At 45.4% G+C, this 12,032-nt stretch overlaps 1 protein-coding gene across 2 annotated transcripts in view; it reads right to left on the reverse strand.

The window, feature by feature from the left end:
• The window catches only part of sspo (SCO-spondin), a 113,465-nt gene that overhangs the window by 27,264 nt on the left and 74,169 nt on the right, over positions 1-12,032 (reverse strand). For both annotated transcript variants that reach the window (XM_079490337.1, XM_079490338.1), the window contains exons 102-108: positions 11,621-11,797; positions 10,018-10,176; positions 9,584-9,708; positions 8,164-8,303; positions 7,182-7,228; positions 6,482-6,733; positions 1,219-1,380 (exon numbers count right to left, since the gene is read on the reverse strand). In XM_079490337.1, coding sequence (XP_079346463.1) covers positions 1,219-1,380; positions 6,482-6,733; positions 7,182-7,228; positions 8,164-8,303; positions 9,584-9,708; positions 10,018-10,176; positions 11,621-11,797 — 1,062 coding nt within the window. The remainder of the gene's footprint in view (positions 1-1,218; positions 1,381-6,481; positions 6,734-7,181; positions 7,229-8,163; positions 8,304-9,583; positions 9,709-10,017; positions 10,177-11,620; positions 11,798-12,032) is intronic.

The following is a 12,032-nucleotide window of genomic DNA, read 5'->3' on the forward strand; positions in this document are numbered from 1 at the left end:
TTTTGCATGTTTTCATATAAAAATCTTTTGAAAATAGCAGATCTACAAGATCGCAATGCGTCGCATCGTCATGCATTGTGATCTTGTAAATTGGCTATTTTCAAACTTAATAGTTACTTTCCACTGCTGCTCTTTCCCCTCCCCAAGAACACACAGACTGTAAAAACAGCCAAAAGCAAAAAGAAAACGTTCTGGTCACGTCTGAAGTAATCTCGCCACACACACATCCCTATTCCACAGTTCGTTACACTGACTTAATGTTGAGTCAGTGCTGGAGCCTCATGGGTCTGATGGAAGCCAATTTCCCCAACCTGCTTTATATGGGCAATCTTCCTCATCGAATTTGTATTTTCTCTAGTGGTTCTTAAGCTTGTATCCGAGGAAGGTGTGCAGCCTCAATCGCCATCAGTCAATTCCCAGAACACGGAACGTTAAGTGATTTATTTTCCGAGGTTGTTTAAAGGTTGATTTGCAGGAATCCGAAATGAAACAGATGGGAAATGAAGTGGAGCAACAGTCAATGGCTGGGTTTCCCAAACAAGAAGAGGTGTAAAAAGTGGTTCTACACATGATCAGTTGCTCCTCTAGGCCGCACACAGAAGCCTGTGAACATAGACATTTCGTGCATAGATGTGCCACGCAATGGTAGGCCTCAGGCCTGGTATAGGCCTCAGGCCTCAGGCTTGAGGCCTGGTAGGGTAGGCCACAGCTGACAGTAGGCTCTCTTTATAGATGTAGTATGTTACCTGGGCAGAGGCCTGTGTGTGTATAGATGTAGTATGTTACCTGGGCAGAGGCCTGTGTGTGTATAGATGTAGTATGTTACCTGGGCAGAGGCCTGTGTGTATAGATGTAGTATGTTACCTGGGCAGAGGCCTGTGTGTGTATAGATGTAGTATGTTACCTGGGCAGAGGCCTGTGTGTGTATAGATGTAGTATGTTACCTGGGCAGAGGCCTGTGTGTGTATAGATGTAGTATGTTACCTGGGCAGAGGCCTGTGTGTGTATAGATGTAGTATGTTACCTGGGCAGAGGCCTGTGTGTATAGATGTAGTATGTTACCTGGGCAGAGGCCTGTGTGTGTATAGATGTAGTATGTTACCTGGGCAGAGGCCTGTGTGTATAGATGTAGTATGTTACCTGGGCAGAGGCCTGTGTGTGTATAGATGTAGTATGTTACCTGGGCAGAGGCCTGTGTGTATAGATGTAGTATGTTACCTGGGCAGAGGCCTGTGTTACAGCTCTGACTCTGGGTCTGTTGGCTCCCACAGTGGGGTCCCAGAGGAGAGGCCAGAGGCCGCCTGTGTCGTTGCCGGAAACCGCCGCTGCACGGCTCCGCGCACACGCCCCACGCACTCCACGCACTCCACTGGCACACGTCTGCATGGAAGGGAAATATTAGTCATCATCATCACGGCAGTCATAGTCATCACTGCCGTCATCGGACGCCACTGTAATTATCATCTTCATCGCAATCATCACCACCGTATGACAGTTTTATATTTTTTATAGAGGGACAGACAGTAGGCTGACAGAAAATGGGGAGAGAGATGGGGGAGTGACATGCAGTAAAGGCCGTCGGGATCGGGAGTCAAATCCGCGGCACACTGCCAGACTGGATTACCAGCCAAGGTGCCTGGACCGCTGAGCCACGGCCCAGGCCCAGAGAGTGTATTTAGGACTAAACTAAACTTTGATATCAGTTCTCCCACGGTCCCAACTCCCAACAGTCTCACCTCAACTGAAATTACTTGCCACATTATTTGATTTCAAAGGTCCTATCGGGATTTAAAGTGAAGGGGGCAGGGGGAACAGATGAACGGCTACAGATGAAGTGAAATGACGGATCAGTCCTTCTTTTCACACACCCAACTGCAGATCCAATCAACTTTATGTCTCCTTGCAGAGACAGGCAGGCAGGCAGGCATTTCTCTCTCTCTTTATCTTTTCCACTTATCACCCAAGAGGGAATAAGACGAAGGAATTAATCCAGGATGGATGGATGCTTTTCCTGACAGCGGAAGGTCCTGAACTTCATGTATTTGCTCATATAAAGGATTTATGTTCTTACACACAACAACAAAAACGGATTACTAATTCACTACCCAGTATTGATATTTGTATCCCTACTGCTGTATGGCCTGATTTCCCTTCAGGGATCTATAAAGCTCCTCTCCTCTCCTCCTGCGCCCATAGTTCTATCTATAAAGCTCCTCTCCTCTCCTCCTGCGCCCATAGTTCTATCTATAAAGCTCTCCTCTCCTCCTGCGCCCATAGTTCTATCTATAAAGCTCCTCTCCTCTCCTCCTGCGCCCATAGTTCTATCTATAAAGCTCCTCTCCTCTCCTCCTGCGCCCAGAGTTCTATAAAGCTCCTCTCCTCTCCTCCTGCGCCCAGAGTTCTTCGCTAATTTGCACGAAAACGAATTTCACTACACCCACTTTTTGACTTCTGTAAACCTGTGATGTTACAATAAAGCTGTTACAATAAAGGTGACATCAATTCAGGGATGAAATTAAAGGAGGAGTTTAGCCCTGAAATGAAAAGACTAAACTGAGGCACAAGGATAAGATTAAAGCAGAGCTTAGCAGGAACAACAACTTAAGGGATAGTTCAGATTTTTGGACTTAAAACTGTAGGAAATACTTGCCATTAATATAGTGGTTGCAAATGTATTACTATTAATTGATTGCCTGAGTCCCGTGGTGGGAGTTATGGTCTGGTTTTGGTGAATAACCACTATATTAGCCAGAAAGCCCCAGACCACAGAATATTTACTGAATGTTAAAAGTTCAGATTTTTTAGGCTCAGAAAACCTAAAAGAAATTAAGAAAAATTACAAAACCTTTTTTTGTCACAATCCCTTTAACTCAAATGTTAAATTGTACTTGAGTAGTTTAAAAACATATATTAAAACTCAGATAATATGCTCATTTAACTATACTAGACCTGTACGTGCCCTGTATACAGTGCCACATACTGTATATGGAGATCTCTGTATCTGTCTGCCTGTGCTTGAAGAGTGCAAACTGACTGTGGAAAGTGGAGTGGTTAAGTAATCAATTGGCAGGTGTGGGGTTGCTATGGCAATCAATTGGCTGATGCAGAGGCTGGAAATTGCACAGGTGAGGGGACTTAGGCTCATTAGGCCCACTGGCAGAGCCTGACCAGAGCCTTTTGTGGTGGTTCTGGAGAACCGTGAGTCCGACCGACTCGATACCGGGCACTGCACTCCCTGTGGTGGTTTGGACTTTGGAACGCGTGTGTTGAATTTGAAGTCGGTGGGGCAAACGGTTCTCGAGTTACGTGCATTAAAACCGTACACACACACGCACTCACGCACGCAGACAGAGATGTGGCGCATTTATAGTAGGATTTCAAATAGGGCTTAAGGGGATAATTCATAATTTGCATTTTCGGTACCAACATTAGAGGGGCTCAATATGCATGCCAGACTTTTATTTATTGATTTCTCTGGTCTTCAGCATTCAATACCATCCATGGAGCCATTCCTGAGTGCAGAGAGGTTTATCTGTTATTTTAACCTCGATTCTTATCTGACTGGATGGATAATGGACTTTTTATCTGATTGCGTGTTAGAGTTAACGTTTTCTCTGAAATCGACTCCATCCATCACCCGGTTCCCTTCAAGGTTGCTGTCTCTCCCCATCGCTACATCTTCTACAATGTACACTAATGAGCGTGGCAGCAACGTATAAGAACTGACACATTCTAAGGTTTGTTGATTATTCTGTTACTGTAAGTCTTCTTGAAGGAGGGAGACGTGATTGTGGGTCGGTGGTGGATTACTTTGTGACTCTTTTCTCCATCTTAACGTGTCCAAAACGAAAGTGACTGACGTTGATTTCAGAAAGTCACAACCAAGCTCTGTCCACCGTTATAAAAGGTGTGGACATTGACTTTGTAGATACCTACAAATATTTGGGTAGTGTTCTTCATAACAAACTGTGTTTCGAATAGCATGTAGATGCTACCTCCAAAAGGTTCAGCAAAGACCCTTTACCCCCTAGAATAGAGCTGCAGTTTTCTGCACTCTTTTAACGTTTCTACTAGAGTTGATTACTCTTTTACTGACGTTTCACTGACTGAATCCGTTGAAACTTTTGCATATGGCTCGCAAAGATCTCAGGGGGAGTCATGCCAAGCTTCTGGACATTTGTAACACTAACAGGCATCACCTCAGGAGGGCTAATGCTGCATATTGACCGTTTTCAGTCACACTCAATATGGACTGCCAGGCGGTGTTGATTGTGTGGTGGTTCTGGAGAACCGTGGGTCCGACCGACTCGAGTCCGGGCACTGCACTCCCTGCGGAGGTGTGGAACGCGTGTGTCGAATATGAAGTCGGTGGGGCAAACGGTTCTCGAGTTACGTGCATTACAACCGTACACACACGCACGCACACACACACAACTTAAAGGGGTATTTCACTTTAAAACACTTGGGCCATTTTTTTTTTGTGTGCACCCCAGGCAGCTTTTAAGTTGCTTGATTCAATTGTTTACTCAGACACGCCTTGACTCCTACTTTATATAAAACCATTGAACTTCAAACAAACATACCCCACCTACAAGCTCTCAACGAGTTACGATGAGATGCGTTATGAGCTTGTAGATCTATGATATGATCTATCTATGACACTGACATGCCAAAAATAGGGACACTTTGCATTCCTTGCCCGTTCCTGTACATTTGCACACTTGCAACACTTGGGAAGAATTTCTATTTCCCTGCTCTTATACAGTAGCTGTCCTCCTGTGAGTATTGCGTTTGTACCGTATGTGAACCACATAACAATTTCCCCCAAGTGGGATAATAAAAGATAACCTTGGACCTGTCTCTGAACTGAAACACATCCCGTACCAATCATCAAAAGATAAAAGCATGTAATTGTCCCCTCGAGGGAACTCACTTCATGAAAAGCGCTTCAAAGATGCATCATCATTATATCATTAGAAGTGCACAGCGTCTGGTCTGTGAGTTCTACCACCGGTGTTTCCCTCTCTATTTCTCTCCTCTATAGAGTGTTGCAGTCCCGCCCCCTACCAGGGCCCAGGAAATGATTCTCTGTTCATTTTCCTCATAGACTTTTCAAAAAGTATTTATTTAAAGACCTTTAAGCGCCGTACAAAGCCAACTCTTGTCGTGACAAATCATGACAACAAACACAATCTTTTGGGCCGAACAAAGAATTAGAAAGAAGAAGAAAAAAAACGCAGGTTACAACACTTTTTTTGTTGTTTTTCTTCTTTGTAATTATTTGTTTGGTCCAAAATATTGTGTTTATTGTCATGATTTGTCACGACTCGAGTTGGCTTTGTCCGCGGCGTAACCGTCTTTAAATAAATACTTTTTGAAATGTCTATGGGAAAAATGCATTGGGAATCATTTCCTGGCCTGGCGCCGTCATGACAGGGGGTGGGACTGCGACGCTCTATACAAAAGTGGTTCTCGAAGTGGGGTGCTTGCAGGGGGGAACCATACTTATGAACCAAATGGACCTTTACAGGTCTGTGACTTTGAGAGTGTACCAACGGAAGAATATGGAAAGTGTTTCCCAAAAAGTGGTTCGGAACGCATTTGTGGGTCACAGAGACATTTTTAATGCGTCAGAGTGAAGATCATCGAAGAAATTCCATGAATATAATAATAATAATAAGTGAAAATAGCCCGCAATGTTGCGCGAAGCGACGCATTCTGCGTAGATCTGCCATTTTCACTATTGTGGGTCCCGGGCAAACATCTAATCTAATCTCTCTTTTGGGTCTTGACCAAAAAAGTTTGGGAGCCACTGATATGGACCATTTGCACATGCAGTTATGGAGGCGCGTGGCCTAATCTAAAGCATACCAAAATGGGGGTCCTTGAAATTAAAGCGTGAATCTTTTCTACGTCCGAGCATAGACATGGTAACTCCCCGCCTGCCTCTGAGACCATGGGGGCAAGACGGGCAGTGTCGATAGGCCAATCAGAGGCAGGCGGGGCGTTACCATGTCTATGCTCGGACGTAGAAAAGATTCACACTGTTGAGAAGCACTGCTGAACAGAGGAAGGCAGAGCAGATTGTCTTTATTAATACAGACTGTAATTCATTGCCGTTCGGCAGTGCCACGCTTGTCTGACTGGTTCACCACAGTGTGTCTGTGCCTCATTTTTCAATGCTGCACCACAGACCGTAGAGGGCTGAAAAACGAGGACATACATCAAAGGAACTTTAGTGGAAGTGAACTTCTGCGAACTATCCCATTAGTTAAGTTTTCTCTTTGACAACAAGGGCGACCCTGTGTGAAGTATTTTGAATGGAGGGAGGGGGAGAGAGAGGGAGAGAGAGAGGGAGAGAGAGAGAGCGAGAGAGAGAGAGAGAGAGAGAGAGAGAGAAAGAGAGGAACACCTCCTGCTGACAAGTTGTAAGTTCAGAGCGGAGTGATTTGGAAAGAGGAGGAGTGGTCTTTTAAATTACCTCTGCACACACTAGCATCTGGACAGAGCCTCTCCTCTTCCAGTGGTCCTGGACACTGGTCAGCCTCCTCTCCGGGGACGGGCAGACCAGAGTCCAGGTCCAAGCAGGCCCGGTAGCGCCTCTGAACCGACACCATCTCGACGCTGTCGCCAGCACTCAAAGACGAATTTCCATGTGTCCAGGAGGAAGACGAGAGAGGCGAGGGGATGCACGGAGAGCAAGGGGTCCACTCCGACCACTCGCTGAGAATGACTGAGGAAACAAACAAACAGAATCGGATATAGTTCCACACCTCACTCAAAGTATATGTACTCACAATTGTACCTACTTAAGCAAAAATTTGAGATATTGTTCCTTGACTGGAGTATTTCCGATTTTCAATACTTCTACTCCACTACATCGCAGAGTTATATTATATTATATTGATTATATTCTATTATATCAGAGATTCAGTTATATTCAGATATATTATTTATCAACTTTAGTTACTAGTTACTTTGTAGATTTATATTATTATTACAAAACATACATTAACCACTTCAGCCCTATACACTTTGGCTATTTGAAAATAACAGCTCAACAAGCTCACAGCGTGTCGCATTGAATACTGGCTTCTTACTTGTACACTTGGGGAATTGATACTTTCATTCATATCTAAGACTTTCTTTAATGTTGTGGATTATTTCGCATTGCTTCTCACCTTCACACTCTCTGGTGTCACACAGCAAAGTCCCATCATGGCAGAGGCTGGAGGAGAAACCCATACACAGTAATTATACAGTAGAGTGAACACTTCAAATGCCACATTCAGTACTTGACGGAGAATATTAGACTACTGGGGCGTGTGCAAAGTAAACAGCGGAGAGAGAATGAGAAAGATGTTACACACAGTGCCGAATCAACCCCTCCGAAGGCCCTGGCGCTTTACCAAATCAAAAGGCCCCATGCACGCACAATTCTGTCTGATTCATGAGCGCCGTGTAACACAATCAAGAACAACTCTTTTTTCATCCAGTGAATGAACGCGTGTGCGTTCAGCGCACCGCCAGCACAGGAAGCCTATTTGTTGTCATTTTAGTTGCTATTAATGACCTAACCAATCCTTTTTGCCAGGAGAACTATCTGCAATTTTCCCAAAAAAGAATTGGCCTATCTACAAGCTCCTTCGTTAGTAGGCAGCAGCATATTTTGTCTAGCCTACATTTGCAAACAGTGCTGTTGACCATGTTGTCCTTGGTTGACATGGTCCACATAACATTTGTGCACCAAGAGACAATGCCAATATGCTACTTATTAGCCACTTAAGCCCTACCCTACTGTATATACTTTGTTGTACAACAAATAGCAAGACTAGGTGATTTGCTTTTATTCTTATTCTTACTGGTAACAACTTATACTAGGTGTATAAACATTAATTAACCACTTGAACCCTCTAGACATAACAAACTGGACCTGAGTTAATTGGCTCTGCACTTGGACAGCTTTTTTAAATCTTCACCATCTCTTCGAAAAAATAGGCTCAAGCTCACAAAGCGTTACGCGCTGTGAGCTTGTAGATCAACAATATCGCTGCCTAATGTTACCCCCCCCCCCCCCCCCCCCCCCCAAACCAGAGTAGGGAAGGATGCTGTGGATTGAAGTGGGTATAACGGGTAATGAGAGAGCAGCCGACGGTATCTAACCATGTACTGCAGCCTATATTGATGGCAGCTCCCTCGGGCAGAGTGACAGGTGTGGGTGGGAGTCCTGGAGCCTGGTGCTGGAGGTGGACGCATCCACACTGCTCCAAGGGAACACAGCTGCCATTCCGCTGCAGCAGACCCTGAATGGGAGGGAGGATGAACACACCGTCAATAGGATGCAGGATTATCACGTAGAGATTCTGTCCTTCACTCTGTGTGGTTCAGAAGACAGAGGTTTCATAGTCTTGCGCTGAGCCAGACAGTTACAACACACTGAAATGTATGTGGGGAGGAATCAATTATTAAAACTACTAATGTTTTGCCATTACAAAATTGTAAAGCCATTTCACAATAGCGGGCTTTTGAGAAGTTTGACAGAGGTATCCGTGGAGGTACAGTCTGTGAAAAAGAGAGAGAGCAGAAAAGTGCACCGAGCACGCATTGTGGTGCCAATGTGACGACCAGTATAGTCACACTGTTCTCTAAAGATACAGCCTGTGTGTCAGCACAATGTCTGCCAGTGACTAGCTCTGTTCAATTTTAGGTTAATTTACATTTCTTCTCCAAGTTCAGGACTCACACCTGAATTTTAACACTGAGACCTGCAGGTAGAAGCAATATGAACAAAGGTGCTTTGGAGTAAACCGTGTCCCAGAACAGATAATGTGGAAAAAGAATACAGACTGGGGGTGGCAGTGGCAGCCATCAAGGAGCCGGAAGGTTACAGGTTTAATCCCCAGCTCCTCGTAGCTGTGTGTGTAAGTGTCCTTAAGCAGGATACTAAAACCCTACGTACTCCCGATGAGAAAGTTGCACGGTTTGCCTCCACTGTTGGTGTGTGAATGTGCACCACATTGTGTAACAGTGTTCCACCATTATGGTGTGTGAAAGGGTGAATGTGAAGCACAATTTAAAGCAGATATGAGTGGGCGGGGGGGCGATTGGTTAGGGTGCACACCACATAGGCGCTAATGCATGACAGGCTTGCAAGACCCCAGGTCGACTTTCCTTCCCATACATTCTGTAACAAGGTTTTAACTATTCCACAATCTATATTATATGGCTATATGGAGTCTGGAAATACACACCCAAAAACACCTAAGCTGGCATCTGTTCGTCATTTCTGTTCTCGGCAAATATATTTTAAAATATTTTTTTATATCCATTTCTGCTAAGCAGCAAGCTATATATGCTTAGATGATTTTGACTGTAAAGATGAAACGGAAGTGGGGAGGAGGCTTCACTTCCGCTTTATCGCTTGATCAGAGCTTCCGTGCTCCAGACTGTATGATCGGAAGCATTTAAAAATTGTGGGAGGCAACAGTCTGGACTAGTAACAAGGTAACATAGAGGTGTGTAGTTGAGTGATGTGGCTGGACGAGTAAAGCAGACATGTGTTGTTGAAGTGTTATGAGTGTACCTGAGGGCAGTAGCAGCCAGGAGTACATTCCTTCACATCAGCACACAGCTCCTGGCGTCCCTGCAGTACACACTGTTTCTCACAGGGGGCGCCACATTCAGAGTACAGGAACGGAGGTTCACAGTCTAAGGGGCAACGAACAACAACGTCAGACTATTGGGAAACATTCTTAAACTCACTCATAAGACCAGTAGTACCAACGACAGGCAGGCAAGCAGGCAGAAAGGCAGGCAGGCAGGCAGGCACGCACGCACGCACGCACGCACGCACGCACGCACGCACACACACACGCACGCACACACGCACACACACACACACACACACGCACACACACACGCACACACACACACACACACACACACACACACGCACACACACGCACACACACACACACACACAATGTTGAAAGGCACATTCAGATATAGGTTATGTACCTTCGCTGTGACAATGGAGGTTGCAGGCTCTGCTCTGCGTTTCCAGGGGGGAGCACTGTTGTCCCCTGGTGGCCGGGGAGAGAGCTACACGGTGGCGCTGCTGCCTCTGAGACTCACAGGAGCACTGAGACCAGTCGCTCCATTCTGACATGGGACAGTCTGCACACAAAACAAGACACAGCATCAGGCCTGAGACAGGGGCTAGGATATGCTACTCACGAAAACATAGCAACAAGACATTCAACAAACATCCAACAAGCACAAATAAAAACCGATTGTCTCAAATCTATGCATCATATAGTCCTAGTGAGTGATACAGTGCTCATAACCACAAGCCACTTGTAGTGTATTGCTAAAGACAACTGTACCTATAGACACCAATAGACAGTCAACAGGTGGTTGAGAGTTCATTTGAGTCTTCTTTTGTTTTCTGTGTTTTCTTTTCTTTTTTTAAATACATTTACCCAAAGAGTTGCTGAGATTTAGCAAGCACGAGAGAATATATATTTGTGAGCTGATCAGTCACATAGAGGGAAAGTGTTATATTAGGCTATTAATATTGTGTCACTCACGGACAGCTGCACGGAGTGCTGGTGCACTGGTAAACAAATTATTTTCTGTTTCAAATTGTGTTCTGTTTCATGTTATTCCTGAGTGATGCATACAGGGAAAAGAAACAAGGGGTTTAGAAGGTAAATAGGTAAATGGTGCATTTATATAGCGCCTTTATCCAAGGCGCTTTACATAGATTGTGCATTACATTCACCCATTCACACACACATTCATACACCGATTGCGGCGGAAGCCATGCAAGGTACCAACCAGCACATCGGGAGCAATTTGGGGTTCAGTGTCTTGCCCAAGGACACTTCGACATGTAGACAGGAGGAGCCGGGATTCGAACCGCCGACCCATGGATCATTGGACGACCTGCTCTACCTCCTGAGCCACAGTCGCGAGAATATCCGTCGTGGGGAAAAGAAACTCCACACATGCACTTCACAGAGTGATTACTAATGATTGACAGCCTGGTGTGGCAGCTTTGGGAACGTGCCTGAAGATGTCTGTTGGTATATGTTCTCATCAGACATTCATATTTTGCAAAAGTGTAGCCTATAAGCTCTGTATCTGGTTAATTGCGGGAGGATGCAAGATTTTGCGGGGCCCGCTGGTTTTATCCTGACCGCCCGCGCCCGCCCGCAGGTATTTTAATACCGCCAACGCCGCCAACATTTACGTTGGAGGGCTCCCGCTCCCGTTGCAGCCCACTTGAAAATCTCGAAACCGTTCGTGGACCACCCAGCCGACCACTTAACACGGCAGCTGTTAGTCAGAGTATCGAATCGATACAATTGATTATTTGCATTGCAAAACAATACGATACAAACAATATGATATGTTCGATGCAGTTACTGTATCGTTTACACCCCTAGTAATTAGCTGTGTGATTCAGCTTAGTTACATCAACTCATGTCCAGTGTTTGTCCACAACGTCCGATCTCGAGGTGATGGATTGGTTGTGGGCTCCGTGGTTGCAGGTGTACTAATTAGTCAAACCGACCTGGGTGTAGGATGTCATGTTCGCGGTGCGTGTTTGCTGTACCTGGACAGGGACGTTTGTAACACAGCTGGGTCTCCTCTCGGTGCCTCTCTGCCTCCATCTCGGGAGGACAGGCTGCGTCGCCGGCCTCCTCGCACACACACGCCCTGCGGCGGGACACCGAGCCCGCCCCGCAGCTGCGAGAGCACGCCGACCATGGCGCCCAGGGGCAAAGGTCATCTGGAGAAAACACAGGACCAGTATAAGATCAGAGAAACATTCAACTTAAGTTACTGGCCTTCCAATATTGTGTATTAGAAATTATATATATATAAAAATCTGTCTTTTTACAGATGATAAATAGATTAGATTTGGACCGGACTGGGACTTGGACCGGGTCCTATATATTAGTCATAGATCCTGAATGATAAAGGGGAAAGTCTGTATATTAAAGCTAATGCATATCGCTTGTTAT

Source organism: Electrona antarctica, assembly GCF_951216825.1.
Source record: "Electrona antarctica genome assembly, chromosome: 20".
Lineage (NCBI taxonomy): Eukaryota > Metazoa > Chordata > Actinopteri > Myctophiformes > Myctophidae > Electrona > Electrona antarctica.